Raw genomic sequence first — 17983 nt, forward strand, 5'->3', positions numbered from 1 at the left:
TACTTAGAGCAATATTTGTGCAGAAATTTTTAGCTCAAGGGTGTAAGAAGATAAAAGTGGTTCAAAAGATGTGGCAAAAGATAGTGAAAGCTAATTGTGGACAAAGAAAAAAACAGTCTCGTTATATTCTTTTGTACTGCTTGCCCTGCACATTATTGGGCATACTTCCAGTGATAGCTGTGAGTACTATCTCATTCTTGCCAGGATGTTGTACTTTTTGCAGCTTCCTCTCCGCCCTTACTGCTTAGTTTCAAACCTGCCAGTCCAGGTAGTAAAAGCTTACTTAAATACTTTCATTAATAACAGGGTAACACTTGTAGGGCAGTGAGTAGCATTTAACATGCACAACTCAACCTAGAAAGTAAAAAATCAGTTTTCTGGCTTTTGTAACATGGGATTAACAAACCATTGCATGTGTGTCTTCTTGGGATAAGATTGCCCCAGCTGGAATGCCTACCATTCTGGTGATGAGCGTGACAGAAGCGAAGGTAAAACAAGCCAGTTGTGTTTGATCACACACACAAAACTTTTTATTGCACTAATTGGCACAGTGATAGTATTGTGATGTGTGTATATCCCTTGCGGTGACTTGCTCGTATTGAAAGTGACATTCTTCATTTATTTTGCATCACATACTTTCATTACAATTCTATCAACAAATTTTTTTAAAGACTTTGCACAATTTAATCCACACCTTTCTGACTCAAAGATTCAACAGTGCATTGAAGATGTTAACTAGTTGATATAGGGAAAAGGTAAAATGTATCTATTGATAAAGTAATATAGACATTTTTGTTAACACTACCATAAATCGGAAGATTTCTATTTTATTTTAAATTTAAGAGTTTTGGGGGAGATGTTTACTTCCATAATATTTTCCATGGACATCTTTGCTTTAATTTTGGGGAGGTATTTTTTCTTTCTCAGCTTTTTATTTTTTCCCCTTTTTTTCATGCTTCCTCTGTTTAATGCCTTCCATCACTGCACTTAGATGTGCACATACACTTGTCTGAGACACTTGTTTGCCAATACTGTCACTACCCACCCTACAAGCATTCTTTTAATTTGGTGCACTCTTTTTGCCCTTTTCCAGTTCAAGTAGTTATTCAGTTGTATTAGAAATCTTAATTTATTAATCAGTTTTTTCCTGGGGAAAAAAATTTAGCATAAAGTAGTACCACTCTAGATAGTTTGATTGATTATCTAACCCACTTATTTTTCAGTTTCTAATTTATTTTCTTGTTTTCGTTTTTTTTTATTCATGACCTTTTGTGAAAGTTGTTAACATGCAGCTACAGAGTAATCTGGTTGACATTTGAAGATGTGTTTTACGAAATTTTGATTTTATGATGGATTGCCATTTTTAACTTTTTTGGTTTTAATTCAGCTTTATTATTTATTGAATTTGTTAAAGTTTCAGTGTCTTTATTTATTTACTTTTTTGGTAATTTTGATAACTCTACTATTACATTTTTATTTAGTCTTTTGTAAGTATACAGCATATGTAACAAATTATCAGAAGATATTTTTATGTACATTCATCACAGCATCTTTTTTTCATTAGTTTTGAAGGTTGAAGGGTGCCACATTTAATGCATAAACATGTTCAGTGTTGGTCTTTTGGTATAAGGTACATCATATGAGGAACATTTGTAATTCTGCATTTTCCCCCTTTTGCTGGAACTTGTGCTTAACTGAGCAAACTGGACTGATATTGGCCACTATATATTATTCCAACATTCCACTTATATCTGTTCTCTTCTCCATCCTCTGCATCACCTGCTTTTGCAGCATCAGCATGCATTTTTTTCTAATGTGTAAAATGGAGTAATCATAGACCTTCTAAGTGTTCCTGTGAGCTTTTTTTTTTTTTTTATATATATAGTCTTTATTTCTTGGAGAGCATAGCTCCAGCAAGGATGTGAGCATTTGTCAAAGTATTTATAGAACATCTTAAAACTACTGTAAATATAATGCAATTATATGCAGAACTAGTTATGCTAGACTTCTTTAAACACATGTACCAATAACTCTACACATAAATATATATATACATTTCAAAACACAGCATTTAGGAATATACCCACATTCTTACGTGCACACATACTAGAACCCTACTCATCATACACTATTACCATAGAACGCAATGACGTATATGAAAACATATGGCAGCGACCTCCACTTCCCACAAAGCAAACTGAAAACACAACAGACCATAAAGCTTAAGACTGTGTACCTCCGTCAACAGGAGAGTTCTCATCGTTTGCTCTTCACCACAGACTTACTAATATTCTAGAAGTCTGTGCTTTTCGCCATGTTAATAGTCAAACCGGAAGTGAATTTGTGCATTGGCCTCGTTTTAGAAATGAACGCAGTGGGTAGGATTGGTCTGCAAGCAGCCTAGTATATATATATTGATGATAAAAATCATGGTTTCTTTTCAAAAGCGAAAGGAAAAGGAGGGTGTAATAATGATGGAAGAAAATGACTTTTCATCAAATCAAACTTTGTCTGTCCGAGGAAGTCCAAGACAGATATTTTTCTTTTGTTCACAAACCCAACCACTTATACAAACGTAATATGAAAACGTATAGATGAGTCGCGAATAGAAAGTTCAAAAGGTTCGTGCACATAAAAGGAAAATAAATGGATCAATGATATCAAATCCTCATTGTCTGCAGCCGTTACAAAGTGTCCTGCCCTCTGAGTAGACACTGCCCTATATCTTGGCGGCTCGACTTCACCGCCCTTTGTCAACAGTTTTAGCAGGGTCACATTAAAGAGTGATCAGAAATGCAGTTATCGGGTTCGTCATCAACAGGGCGGCTTGGAGAGGAACTGCTGGTGCTGCCGATGTTGTGGAGAAATGGCATGGCATGGCACTAGGTGGTAGGAGGGAGACTGGTTGTGGGGAGGGGTGTGCTGGTGGTTCTCCCTCCCACACACAACCCTCTCGTCACAGCGCTTCCGTCCCAGTTACTACCAACGTTTTCTCGGACCACATGGAATATTCGCCATTTCTGTGTCGCTGCTGGTGCAGCTGTCGCCATGCAGTTCACCATTTATCAGTTGGCACGAGCAAGCGAGCTCCTCCCACTGTCGCCTTCACACACAACACACACCCTGACACCATGGGGGAGGCCACGTTCGGTTTAATCTTAGAAGAGTTGGGGAGGGAGGAGAAACTGCTGTGCAGCCCTTGTGGCCTCCTCCGCACATTGCGTCATGACACAATAAAAGAACGCGTGCACGTGAGTGGGCTAAGGTGAGATAGCAATTACAATAAGGTACAATTAAAAGAACGTGGTGCAGCAAACCAGTATCTAGCTCTTGGTTTGTACATGCGTCGTATGTTGTTGTTGTTTTTTGGTTTTTTGTTTTTTTGTTGTTTTTTTTATAGTAAAAGCAGCATTACCAAAAGAGCGCACACACGTATAGTTCTTACATTATTTCAGATTATCTAGGGTACGGGAAACATCTTGGATGTCATGCAATCATCTTGAAAAATCAGAATCTCTGTATGGTGCAAGTACATTAAAAAGTCCTGCAAATAACAAAAAGAAATCAGCAGAAGCCGCTCTGTATGCTGTAGAAGACTGAATGGTGTAAATAACAAGTTTGATTGCAGCCTGGTTATAGTACTGTGATTGAACTGAAATTCTTCCGTTCCCTGTAGGATGAGGCGTTGCACAGCTTACACTTAAGGCTGCCGCCACCGTCATAGTCTTTAGACCAGGACCGTGTCAGCAGTGCTAGGGAGGGTGGGAAGATGTTTCCTCATCATGCAATGAAGCTATTGATCGAGAGCTTTCTGGGGAAAGGGGGAGAATGTCCATTGTCCCACTCACATAATGACTTTCCACAGCAGCTGTGCTTGGTGAAAGCCAGGCAGAGTAGGCTTGTTCCACATCTTCGCCATTTTTGAGGGGAGATGACTGAAAAAAATACTACTAATGGCTGTCTTTCACCAACTAGCCTTATGTCCTATTATGACCAAGTGCTTTGTTTGACCAATGGTCTTTTAGTGCCCTCACCACCCTCCCTAGATCTAGACTGCACTACAGATTGTTCAGTGAGGTGGTGTTAGGACATTTAGCATGCCTCATTACATTTTGATAATAAAAAATAAAGTTGATTTATATAGCTTTTTACCTCACCATCAAAGGCAGGCAGGCTTAAAGTGCTGTACAAAAAAAACACAACTAGTCTCAGCAAAGAGTTGATTGTGAACCCTGTTCATGTAACTACTCATGTTGAAAGAAGGATTAATTCCATCAGCATATATGGAAGCTACAGCCTTGCTTAACCTCTGTTGCCAACATCACAGATATAGAGATCAAAGGTGGCACTTCTCTGAGGATGAAGGCACATCTCAGAAGTTTGCTCCAGGTGCATAAGTGTATTTTCTCTGGATTTTTTTTTTTCATGGTGCCTATCTTTGTTCCCCACTCCCCCCAACCCCATTTCCAACCAACAGTCAGTTATAGGTGGCAACATGTTTTCCCCTGCCATTATAAAAGTTATTTAGTATGCCTCTGAGAGAGTCATCTGTATGAGACATGAATAAATATTTAAATATGACAATCTAATTTGTCTTTGATCATAATTAGATTATCAGTTTATCATTCAATTTGAGGGACCATGCCTTTGTATCCTAAGAAATGGCACAGTTTAGGCTCAATTGATTTTTACTCCCTAATCTGTGCTTTGTGTGGAAGCCTGATTAATAATAAGCAGAAGTTATAATAAACTTATTAACCAATCCAGCAATGAGTGCTGTTAATTGTATCTGGTAAAAATGGTTAAAACAATCTGCCATTCAGTGTCTAAAAGAACCTGTAGAGTTATAGTCAGGGATATTTTGTTGCTCGTGTGGCATTGTCAGACACAACGGCTGCTAAAGCTTCCTAGAATCAAGGATTCGGAAATAACTCCATACCATGTTGTGCTCCTATTTGTTGACAACCAGTCAGAATAGTGAGGCTTTTTTATTTTCTCACAATGTGCATCCACTAGTTGATTTTAATGCAAACATCTTATTTGCATGGGTGCTGAACTGGCTAGTAATGGAGACTGTTTCCACTCTTGACATTAGCAGGACAGTGACAGAGAAAACTGGAGCTTGAAGACTGTCCCTTAGTATTGATTTTTTTCCATTTTCTTCCTCCAACCCCTGAGGAGAAGTGGTTTTTGGTGCCAGACTGTGAGCTTCGAGCTGGAAGGTCCCTGGCAGGCAGAGCCCATGTCAGGGAATGGGTCTTTGTTATGAGACACATGCTTTCACATGCCACTGGTGCCTTTGCTAGTGGGCTGTCACATTCTGCCGCAGTGCCATCCCAGCCACCCTACTGTCCCAGACAGGACCCTAACTAGTGGCGAGTGCCATCTGTAGATGGGCTTAGACCTGCTGCTTCTGACCTCATCATCTTGTTTGTCCTCCTGACTACTTGATTATTCTCTTGGAACGAACAGGAAAGTGGCGTGTGTAGTTTAAGCAAAAACACTGACAACATGTGGAAGCTTCTTATCTCCCAACCTCCTTGCAGTAAATTCTTTTCGCCTTTTGCAGATGAAAGCATTCCAAGAACACCAAGACCAAGGTACAGTTTTCATTTTTGCTATTTATATAATTTGGCTCACAGTGAATTGTACTGGAGACTTTGTAAAAATTTGCTAAAAAAAATAGTAATTAAAGGGAGGAGGATATACCATTCATTTAGAAATTTTGGTGAAAAGAAATCTGCTTTATTAATTTTTTGTATGAGTTTTCCAGTCACAGGTCCAAAACGTCAGCATACTAACCACTATGTAGTATTAACAGAAACAGATTTACGATGGTATTCACTAAAGAAAATGCAGCATTGTCAGTTATGAGCAGTTTCTAAGTATGCTTATGGCATCTTCACATCTGTTCCAGTGGACATCGGCAAATGGGTTTCGGGCGACAAGATGACTTCATGCAACACCATGAACGTGAGTTACTTGCTGCAGCTTACCTGTATTCATTGATGCATTTCATTATCAATGTATTACTCTCAGCTTAGAGCACTCATCTTAAGGCCTTAACCCTTGACAGATATTGATGCTCCTCTGATATTTGTTGTAGCATATCGGTACATCTAAACAATGCAGATTTGGGACAAGATGTTAAGATATGTTGGAAAGGAGCAAGGGTAATGGCTTCAGATAGTGCTCTCCTAGCTGTTCTTGGGGATGGGAATGTAGCTTACATATTTTTGCTTTAGTTTATGCTTGGCTTTCCTTCTGTTATATCCTTGATGATTTTTTTTTTTTTTGGCATTATCATGCGTTTCAGCATTAGTACCCCAACCCTACATGACACCTTGCTGGTGTTATCTTGTAAATTTGTCTGCATTGCCCAGAACCCATGTGTAGCTGCTTTTGAGATGAGTACTCACATACTTGCATATTGTGTAGCCATTGCTAGATTTGACAAGGAATGACTGCAAAAGTACTGGAGTGCTGTTACTTATTTACATGTAAAGTCATGCTGAAACTGAGAGCATTGGCAATGCATATATTGTATTTGGGTTATCCTGAATTGTATTTTTTGAATGCTGTTCTCCTTTAAGCTCCCATTAATAGATATGAGTGAAATTTCTGATTCACCTTTCTCTTCAACTCCTTGGAATTCTTTCCATTACATCCTGTGATAAAAATAATTTTTCTGGTATCTTAAAGCTGTATTTCAGCAGAAGTTTTTGTTGTTCACCTTTTTATCATTAGATGCTTAAACAGAGTTGGTCTTTAGATTCCTGACTAAACACAAATATTGGGTAGAAAAACTTACATCACATTTAACTTGGACATTTTTATTGCTGGTTACACAACAGCAGTTTCATTTAATTGTTTATGATGACACATTCATGTTACTAGGAGAGGTAGAAACTGCATTTGGTTTTAAACGTTGAGGTGAGATGTACTATTCCAAACACTGAGCAACATTTAGAAAGTTGCTAAATATAAAACTTGAACTGGTAAGTGTTATCTCGACATCATTGAGAGTACTGAAAAATAGTAACTGCGCATCTTAGTTTTAATATTATCTAGGAAAATGAACCAGTAACAGTCTATACGATATCAGTAACTAGAAACTTTAAAGAGAAGTGTTATCCTCCGTTAAAACACCAAATAATGTTAAAAATTAGGGTCATCCATGTCGGTTTCATATGAAACACTGACACAATAAAGGGTTCATCTTTTTCTAGTGGAAAAGGATGAGATTGGCGGGTGGGAAGGAGGGTAGCAGTGTTAGCCTTCGGAATTGGATCCCAGTCATTTCCAGTCACAGGGCGTTCATTAAAGGGAAGAAAGCAAAGCCTCCCCACTACTCTTCCCTATTGGCCAGATTTCCACTTTAATGTTGAGATGAAAGGAATGCGCTGGATGTGACCCTTGCTTGGTGTGTGCCGCGGTGTTGTTTGATCATGACTTGATGCCTGACCCAGTCTCTTGTTTTCCTTGCTGCCACCATCAGGGATTTCCGACTATGCCGAAATTGTGGAAGAAGAGGGAGACTATAGCACTCCAGACGGTAAGCGAATGATTGCCATCCCTTTCCTAGCCATCCAATAATTGCCTGTTCGTTTCCCCGGGTTTCTTGTTTTGTTTGTTTGTTGGTGTTTTTTTTTTTTTTTTGTTTGTTTTGTTTGTTTGGTGGGGAAGGGGTTTCATTCACAGGTGCCAGGTCTATCCAAAACAAAAAGCAAAATCACGTCGGTCATTTTTAGCGGTCATAGAGAATGCTGTACAACTGCTAGAAAAAGGCTGCAAGAAATTTTGAGCAGTGGACACATCACTCTTCTTCCCCATCCCTGGACACCTTCTCAGACATGAAAAGCAGACTGAAAGATTTGATCTTTCTCACTGAAATCAGCATAGGAAATAACTTTTTTAAGCTTACCAAGCTAGAAACTTTTTTCCCCTTGAACTAGTTTGAGTAATCAGTGTAATAGGTATTTTTTCAGAAATAATTGTATCTGCATGGTTGTTGTTAAGTGGCTGAATGTATTTATCTGGGATGTCAACCCTGTCCTATTGTTTAAAATGCAAAAATTATATTAGTGGTAGATATAAACAAATAAACAAGTGTCATTTTTAAATATGTTATTTTTCATACCTTTGTTTGTTTGTGTTTTATGCCGTGCCAGCAACTAGGGCTATATCATGGCAAAAGGTAGTTTTAACTTTAAAGGTTTAGGGATAAGTCTTCCCAAGTCATATAAATATGATATTTTGTAAAAAGCCAACATAGCAAGTAAAAGATGTAAAGAGGTGGATAAAGTATGAAAAGGGTTGGTGAAACCCTAAAAAGGTTACCAGCATACTAAAAACAGACGAAAAACTATCAGAACATAAAAATTGTTTATATTTGATGGTAAATTCCTATCTTCTTTAAAAATGAAAAGATTGTTGGCGATGGGATGGATCTAAATAAGGAAAAAAGAGAATTACCTCTGAATTAAGCTGCAGTATTTTTTTTAGGGAGTTGTCAGCCTGAAAAGCTGTAACTTAATATCGCAATATTTGCTATAGAGGAAGATGAAAAGCATAGCTAGCACAGATTCTGTCAAAGAAGTTGAAAAGAAGAGCATTCTTGATCAGATTCCTTACCTCCTGGTTATTTTGTTGATTATATTTCCAGAGTTTTGCAAAATTCCCAGCATATTTAGAGTCTCATTATGCACACATTGTTGTTTCAGTATTATCAGTTGATCACCTTGCATGTATTTATAAATATATTTTAATGAATTTTTGTTATATTCCTCAATATCTGAAAACTAAAATTATTCAATTCTGTTTTTCTTGTCACTTCAATTTTTTTTTAGTACCTGTAGTCAGTGTTGAAATGATTGTGTTAGCCGTGGTGAAGTTTTGTTCATGACATCATGTATCATCCATGTGTGCATATGCCATCTAGGTCGTCCCCATTCACGGGCTCTCAACAGGGACAAGAGTAAGTGGGCCAGACTTTTGGCATGATGATTAGAGTTCTGAAACCAGTTTTGTACAATCAAATAATAATAAAAAAGAACTATAATTTTGTTTGTGAACTGGTTTTCAAAAGTGAGCCTTGGATATCTGACTCATCTAGCAGTTTGTTAGTCTTGTTTCTAAAATGCTTCTTCTGCCTGGATGTTGTTGCAAGAAAGCTGTTATCCTGAAGCATGATCTTGCTAAGTCTTGATTAATTGAAAAAAAAAAAAAAAAGGCATAGAATGGTGTCAGGTTAGAAAAATAAACTTTTTTCCAACAGTAGTGGCATTAAGAATGTTTAAAAAAAAGTTTCTTAAATAAAAGTACACAGTGTTGGTGGAGCACTTTCTTGTAAAGTCTGTATTGAGGCAGGTTGTTGAGAAGTACCAAAGATCTATTGTGTTGGACATGGAAGTTGTAGGGTAAAGGAATCATTAGGAGTGATAAATTTAGCATTATATACAAGTTTTGCTATGCTTTTTTTTTCATTATTCTTATTTTGTTAATCATGTTTTCATTTCCTCCCTCCTGTCATCATTGACTTGCATTTATACGTATCTTTTTGTGTAGACTGGAAACCAGCATGAGTATGTGTGCATGTTCAGGAGCTTGTCCTTACTCCATTTAAAGGCTTTTTTGTGGAATGTGTGGGCATATTCTTCATGATGAATGAAGAGACTTTCCACAGCTAATACTCATGGGTCTTTATGCTTCATCCCTATCTCATGTCGTCATCGGCATTCTGTTTCATTTATATTGTTTAATGTAAAATGTGGAGAAAAGAATTAGGCAAAAAGTTCAATCATGTTGTTAGGTGTTAAGTTAAACTGATGCATTACCCTCATCCATCTTTTTATCTTCTGTCATTCTCATACACCTTAACATCTTCTCTCTCTTATATATATAGTCTCTCTGTCTGTCTCACTCACACATGTAATTCATAATAAATTGTTTGCATGTCTTTGAGGCTCTGCATTGTTCCTTCAGCTGAACCATTGTACAGATAATACCTGACAAACCTTACAAAGAAAGTGAATATTTTCATCCACATAGTCTAATTAGTGCATGTTAATTTTTAGCTAATTTTGATGTATAGACTAATCCTTCAGGTGCATGTATAACAGAGCAGCTGATGTTATTCTGTCTGTATGCCTTTAAAATATATCATCAAATGCTCATGCAAGCTGCTAACACGAACAGACAGTCTGGTTTCCTGTACATTGTAAAAAGATATTTGCTAAGAAGATTATTAAAAAAGAATACTTAAGTATGGTGAGCATTGATAGATGATGTGAAATAAATTGATATTATACTTATTTCTGTTGGTCATGATTAATTTTTGTTTTCTGTAACTTAGGGAAAATATGTGTGTGAGTGTGTATGCATGCATGAACATGTGTTAGTGTCTTTGTGCACATGCTTGCAACGTGAGAGGCATTGATATTGTTGATGTGAATCTTCTTTATAAAATGGAAGGCCTCGTGAAGAAAATAGACTTGGAAAATCTGTTCTCCATTGCTTTCCACACCAGGGTTGGTATTTAAGCCCATTTTGATTTTGATCATGCCTTGGTTCTGCAGCACGTGATTACGAAATACAGAGAGAGCGCATCAAACTGCTTGAGATACTTGGGGAAGGACAGTTTGGAGATGTTTACAAGGGCCTTTTTTATGACAGAGTAAGTATATATTTCCGGCCCTATGCTCCACTGGGTGCGAATAGGAACAAGAAGAAATATATATAATTGCTGAACATGCCTTTATGTGCAACTTATGTTTCTTTAGCTTTGCAGTTGTTTTAATATTGATAGATATGTCAGATTGAATTTTCATACGTTTTCATGCAGTTCAGTCCTCATTCAAGAGAAATTAAAAATGACATTTTTGTGATTTATTAAAAGAAATTTGAAGCAACAAAATAGCAGTAGATGACAGTCTGACTGTACATGCAAGTTAGCTAAATGTCCCCTGCTTACTACAAAATAGACTGGCATGAATATTTGTTTTGATGTTGCCCTGATTGTTATAGCTTCCTAGACAGTGATAAAATGTGCTTGCTGCAAGTTACACTACACAGCTGTTTTGTAGTAGAGATTTCTGCTTTTTGTGTACATAATAAACATGAAACTACAGGACACATAGCTCTTGACAAGATATGTATTTGCTGTGGGTGATGAATGTTTCATGTTGTGTTACCAGGATGGAGTACAGGTACCAGTAGCCGTCAAGACGTGCAAAGAAACCAGTGAAGAATCAATGACAGAAAAGTTCCTTGAAGAAGCATGTGAGTATTTGCACCTAGAGAGATCAAGAGACATGTGAATAAGTATGAAAGCAGGCCTACTAGTTGTTTCTGTGCTTATTCTTTTACTACCCAGATATATTTGATATTGTAGATTATGTATGTATCAAATACCTCCTGTGTATGCTGGTGATTATTTTTTAACAACCAGAGCTGCTAACTTAGAGTTGATTTACTTTTTTACTCTCAGATATCATGCAGCAGTTTGATCACCCCCATATTGTTAAACTTATTGGCATATGCTCAGAGAGCAGGCCTGTATGGATTATCATGGAGCTTGCAAAGCATGGCGAGGTATGTTGTACTATTTTCAGAATTTCACTCTGGTGAATCTTTTATTGAGACATTTAAAAAATTAAGGAGTTCAGGGTTGGGGAAAATCTGATCTTATTATTAAAAAAGCATAACATTTTCTTCTTTACTGCGTTCTAGTTGGAGGATGATCTAAAGTTGATTGAGTATGTATACCCTGAATGGGACTCACTAAAGCTGCTCAAAACAATCAAAACAATCCCTATTTACTCATTTAACTCTCCCAGACCACTGTACCAATTTTTCAGTCATCTCCGAATCTGCCACTAAGCTGCTGTACCTAATTTTTGGTACTTTGCCAGTAGGTGAATATGCTTAGGAGTCCAGGTATAGAGAACAGTTAGATTTAGGGCCTCAGGTCTGATCTGATAGGGTTAATCTTTTGAACCATCACAGTGAGTACTACTTAAAGTAGCTGAAATTGTTGAAAGGGAGATAATATTCACATATCGCCTTTTTTTCAAAAAAATATGCAGTCTGCAGTCATTTAGTATTCTTTAACCTGCACATAAAATACCATCATGTAAGAGAACAGTTTAATTGTGGTTATCATATATGTGTAAAATGTTTGTCAGTATAATCAAGCTAAAAAGATTGAGTCTATTCTGGTTAAAAGAGGGGTAGTTATACAGAGATAAGGAAATATAGCTTAGCAAATTTGTAATTTGTTAGCCATTGTTCAGTCTGCATATTTGAAATTGGTAAAGAATGACTTGGGTAACCATAACAATTTGTAATGGTAAAACTAAGGCAACATATTTAATATGCCAGGGCATTCAAGCTTACATATTGAATGTCTTTATCTTCAGTTTCTAGTGGTAGTTGGACATTTGTTTTAATAGGTTTACTTCAGTACAACATTCTAAAGCACTTATCTTGATAATAGAAATAAATTTTCTTAGATTTTGACCATTTCACTCAGGTGAATCTTTCAGTAGAATATAAAAAGTTAAAATGTTTATATAATATAGCAGTATCATGTAATATCTTCAGGATATTAAATAGGACATTTGACCAGGTGAAATATGTTGCTTCTAAAGTCAAGCCTACTGCAACATTGAGTGGTGAAACTTAAACCTAAATTTGTTACATTCACCCAACTAGGCACTTCAGATGATCATGTTCATGTTTGAATATACACTGATTAATTGGGCATCTCTCTTGTAGTTGTTTTTCCTGGTGGGATATCGTGGACTGTTAGAGTTAACAACAGTGAAAATTTCTGAGAATGAAATTTATGACATGCATTCCGACAAGCATAAACAACGGCCATCAACATTTTGAGTTTAAATGTGATTTGCAGATGAGGGCATACTTGCAAAACAACAAACCACGCCTTGATCTTGTAATGCTTATAATGTATGCATATCAACTCAGCACTGCCCTTTCATACCTAGAAAGCAAAAAGTTTGTACACAGGTGAGTGTTGCATGCCTCTGTAGCAGTTTGGGGATAGCAATCTTCAATAGCTTGGCAATATGACATTATAATAAGTGGAATTTAATAAACAATATTTGTCTCAAGCCCTAAAAAGAAAAAGAGAGCTTCATGGTGGCAGTGCACTTTTAGAGGTAATTTTGAAGTCCAGGGAAGAAAATTTTCAGAGTAATGTTCTTTCTATCCATTTAGTTAAGTGTGATGAATCGCATTTAATATAAAACATCTCTGTCAGAAACCATAATGCTGCATTGTGCCTCTCTTTTTTACACAGAGACATCGCTGCTCGTAATGTGCTAGTGTCTGCTCATGACGTTGTCAAGCTAGGAGATTTTGGCTTGTCGCGATGGGTTGAAGAGCAGAGTTACTACAAAGGTCAGTTGCTTTCACTTGCAGAGGAAGTGATATGCTATTTTCTTCATTTTAACTTTTTGGTTATGACAGTCTTTTGCAGGGGAAACAAATAAATGGCTTAGACCTTTTTTCCTTTTTTGTGTTTATAAACTTTTTGTCTGCTAATTTTCACATGTCAGTGTTCATGCTTTTAAGGTTTTATATGGCTTTCAGCATCCAAAGGCAAACTCCCAATTAAGTGGATGGCACCAGAATCCATAAATTTTCGGAGATTTACAACAGCAAGCGATGTCTGGATGTTTGGTAATTATACATCCTTCATAAAGTTAGTTTTCAGCCTAATTTTTTTCTGTGTACACAGAATATCATTGTCACAGGTCTCAGAGTTAATAGAAATGTGTATAGTACATTTCATTGTCGTAAGCTGGTGTGCTAATGTTTTTATTTTATTCTAAGGCTGGAACATGTGCACTATTTTAAATAAAACTGACCTAGATTGATAATTTCAACACATTCAATTCAAAGATTTTTGTCGTAGCCTTATAAGTACATGACCTTTTTTGACAAGTGTATGCAGTACAGTATATGTGTGACTGGCAGCACTTAAACATGAAGACAGATAACCATTGAGCTAAAATTGTACTGATTTGATAATATAACTATTTCATTTTTCTGGTTAATTAAAAACCTTTTTAATTTTTCATCAGGTGTGTGCATCTGGGAAATCTTGATGTACGGTGTAAAACCATTCCAGGGTGTTAAAAACAATGATGTTATTGGCAAGATAGAGGCAGGAGAACGGCTGCCGCTACCAGTGGGCTGCCCACCTTCTTTGTATAATCTTATGTGCGTGTGCTGGCAGTATGAACCCTCCAAAAGACCTTCATTTGCTGATCTTAAAACGTGGTTATAGTAAGTTACTAATCATCTATTACTTGCAGATATAATTTTGCTTCTGTATTAATAATATTTTTAAGTTTTTGCTGTTGGTGGCACGAGGACATTAAACATGGTTTCCATTATATTGTAGATGGAAAATGTATATTTGTGGCTATTTTCAAACTTCAATATTTTCTTGTCTCAATGGATAATCTTTTGCCTTAATAGAAAAGAATAATATTTTGGTATTAAATTTCGCTGTTCATGCTAATGTAAAAGAGGTCTGTAACATGTTACATTGACTACATGTGGACTATGTAGTGAACATGGCCAAAAAAATCAGTATTCATGCAGACATGAACTGGTATCACTGTATTTCCCAACAGTGAGATTCTGGAAGAGGAGCGGTATAGGCAAACAGAGGAGATGCATAGAGATAATCGTCGAGTGCAAGCCATTTCGTGGGGTGAGTGTAAATAAAACACAAATCCTAGAACCATATGTAATTAATTAATAACAGCAATCCTTAACATTTTACAGTTTAGTCAATTATAGTTGAACAACCATGTTTACTCGGTGGTTGAGCAAGAAACTTAAAACTGCAAAGACTTAAATCAAATGTACTTTTAAAATCCTGTGATTGCCATTAGTTCTTATTTAAGAAAAAGAGAAGATGTCCAAATAAATTTCTGCTGCCGTCTTAAAATGGCTGTTTAGTCTGTATGTGTGTTTCCTTATAAGGTATTTCTGAGAGATAGGAGGGAGGAATAGTACTTTAGAGTACTTCAGAGTCATTGTGGCTGACTAGAGATCATGTTGAAGGCTTGTTTCTTTATGTCTGTAGCGTTAAAGAAACCTTACATGTTGGCAGGTTCCAATGGTTCAGATGATGAACCACCACCACCCAAGCCTGCAAGGCCTGTGTATCCCATGTCTCCCACTGGTTCTATACCTAATCTTAGTTTCAACAGCAGCGCTAGTAGTACCTTGAACCACTGGAACAGCACCTCCCAGCTGCCACTCGGTCATAGCACACCAGCTGGGCCTTCCCCCAGCACTGACATCCTCAAGCACCCTGGTAGTTGGTCAGGATTAGATGAGCATGGTCAACCACGCCTCCCTCCTACCAACACCACAAATGTTTTCAAGGGTTATTTCCCATCTGCAACAGGTTATATGCAGGTTAGTTTGCTGATGAATGTGGCCAGGTGTTGCATGGTTATATAATAGACTGTAGTTTTTTTTCTTTTACCACCACTTTTGTTCTAATTATCCCTCCATAACTTTCCTGTTACTGCCTTACACCTGAGTTCCGTTCCCACCTTTGGCTACATAATTTTTTGGAAGAAAGTGAGTCTGCTGCTTTGGCTAGGAGGGTGCTGGCTGTTGACAAAACTCTTGGTTTTTGAGGAAAAAAGGCTATCATATTTGTCATAGCTGTCAAAACTTCATATACTGCATGTGGTTAGGTTTTTTTCCCCATCCTTTTTAGTGCAGAGCCTGCACAACTTTTGCATGTGCTTTTTTTCGTTTTTCATTATATGGACAGTACAAGTCTGTAACTATTTATTAGATTCACAAATCGTTTCAGAATTGGTGCAATATCTTATTGCTGTGGTTAAGTTATATTTGTTCTGGGGGTGAGGTCAGGATGTATTGGATGCACAAGGAATGAAATGCTTGTCTACACTTAAAGAGCATGAACTGACACATTGCTTTGTGGTAGTAAGATTCTGAAGTAGAGTGAGAACCACTTGTTAAAATCTCTTGAAAATCTTTCTGACATCATTTGCATGTATGTCGACTGTATGTTTTCATGTTTGTGTATGTGTTCATATCTAAGTTGTAAAACCACTGACACACCTGACCAGTGGTTATAGTTTTATGTTGGGGTTAGGGTTGGGTTAGTGAGTTGGGGTTAGGAATTGTATAATGGTGGATTTGGATTAGGGGTATTGTAGTAGAGGGGTTTAGTTTGGCCTAAGGGTAGCTTTAGGGCATTAGAAGGGAGAGTGAGTGTATCCATATCAACTAGGGGTAGAATTAGGTTTGAATTTACCAAAGAGGCCTTCAACCCATTTCAATGGGGGACCAAACAGTGGAACAATATAATACAAAATGCAATAAAGTATGCTTCAATGCAACTGGGGTAGGGATGTGTGTGTGTGCATATGTATACACCCACATGAATGTGAGAGCAAAAGGATTTTTTCCTTACACTGAGAAACTTAGGGATAATAGGCTTAATAAAAAAAAAAGATTGTGTTAAAGTAGGATATTAAGACTTGCATCTATGTAATGTATATATGTATATAAAGGTAATATTTCTTAAGAAAGCTTATGCAGATTGCACATAATTTCTTCTGTCTTTGGGATCTTGCGCTGCACTTGCATGCCTGTGTGTGGTTGTCAGGTGTCTCAGGTGAACCCTAGCCACACCAATGACCCACACCTACACTTTCAGTCCTCTGTGCCTGCTTTAAGTCCCTACTTCTCCTCTGGTGGCATCACACTTGCTCCTACACCTGGAGGCAGTGCCTCTACCTCAGGTGGCCTTGCCTACCCTACCCAGGTCACAGTGCGCAATGGCACTACTCGCACACCTAACATGTATCCCCAGGTAAGAAATTGCATGGAGGTCATCATCAAACATGCCAGTATTTGTATGAACATTTTGCTCTGACCTTTATCCCATTATTTGTATATTTTTAGGCCAGTTTTTAAGTTTATTAGTGTCTCTTTTTCTCTCGTCTCCTTTTTTTTATAACAAGTCTTTAAAGTGTGATATATATTTAATATAAAAGTAATATTAATTGTTAAAAAAATTAACATAGAAATTTAATTTTTCTGTGCTTTATTATGTGATAACTTTGACTACAAGATTTTAAAAATTAAAATATTTTCACAAATATGGCTGCATAATGTAAAGTTTGAGGTGTAACATAGGCAAGAGTTATGACAGATTTCAATTTTTTATTTTGTCAGGTTTTTCTTTAATTAAAATATTTTTTAAAAAGTAAGTTAACTTGCAGAGCCTTTTGTTGTTTCTTAAGAGAAATAGGAATGTTGAAATTTACGAGGTGCTGACTGTACACAGCCTAACTGGTGCAATCCACAAGACAGTTGATCAGATCTTTCAAACTAAATTATTAACAAATAAATATTTCAACTCATAAATTGTAATGTGCCACACTTACCAACTTACCTTTTGTTGCATATCTGTGTGCTATCTTGATGATATAAATTGTTTGCTTCTCGGTATTTAACCTTGATGATATTTGCTTCACATGTCAATAAATATTCTTGACAGTATACATCATTGCATATTCTCCACACATACTTGAAGATACAGGTTATTGGATGTTACTCCTCACATGTTGTGCAGGCATTACCAAGCTATCCCAAAGGCCAGACTGGCAGTAGCAGGGAGGCTGAGATGCAAGAGATGATGCGTGGTGGCACGTACCAGCCCCAGTCACAACGCAATTCTGTCCTTTCTGGGCGTCGCTCTCCTACTCAAAACTCTGTAAACTTCTAATTTTTGTTGCACTTTTCACTTTGTGTATAAAACGATTGAATTGTCATGCAAGTAAAAGCTTTGTACTTAAAGTAGTTTGTCTAAAAAAGATTTTGTATCCACAAAATAAATGCAAAATCATGTTGGGGATGACATGATTTGTAGTTCTGATATAGAGAAACGATG

The 17983-nt window shown here is 37.0% G+C and overlaps 1 protein-coding gene across 16 annotated transcripts in view; it reads left to right on the plus strand.

Moving 5' to 3' along the window:
• LOC112573819 (focal adhesion kinase 1-like) overlaps positions 1–17983 on the plus strand; it is a 73182-nt gene that overhangs the window by 44884 nt on the left and 10315 nt on the right. For 8 of the 16 annotated variants that reach the window (XM_025254436.1, XM_025254441.1, XM_025254438.1 and 5 more), the window contains exons 10-25: positions 435–488; positions 5570–5600; positions 5918–5973; positions 7499–7555; positions 8942–8977; positions 10578–10675; positions 11196–11280; positions 11489–11592; positions 12914–13029; positions 13322–13422; positions 13615–13704; positions 14109–14313; positions 14667–14746; positions 15152–15462; positions 16694–16900; positions 17666–17806. In XM_025254436.1, the coding sequence (XP_025110221.1) occupies positions 435–488; positions 5570–5600; positions 5918–5973; positions 7499–7555; positions 8942–8977; positions 10578–10675; positions 11196–11280; positions 11489–11592; positions 12914–13029; positions 13322–13422; positions 13615–13704; positions 14109–14313; positions 14667–14746; positions 15152–15462; positions 16694–16900; positions 17666–17806 (1772 nt within the window). Of the gene's footprint in view, positions 1–223; positions 269–434; positions 489–5569; positions 5601–5917; positions 5974–7498; positions 7556–8941; positions 8978–10577; positions 10676–11195; positions 11281–11488; positions 11593–12913; positions 13030–13321; positions 13423–13614; positions 13705–14108; positions 14314–14666; positions 14747–15151; positions 15463–16693; positions 16901–17665; positions 17807–17983 lie in introns of all 16 variants that reach the window. The other 8 variants (XM_025254426.1, XM_025254428.1, XM_025254435.1 and 5 more) reach the window with 8 other exon arrangements.

The sequence above is a fragment of the Pomacea canaliculata genome, linkage group LG10 (assembly GCF_003073045.1).
Source record: "Pomacea canaliculata isolate SZHN2017 linkage group LG10, ASM307304v1, whole genome shotgun sequence".
In the NCBI taxonomy this organism is placed as follows: domain Eukaryota; kingdom Metazoa; phylum Mollusca; class Gastropoda; order Architaenioglossa; family Ampullariidae; genus Pomacea; species Pomacea canaliculata.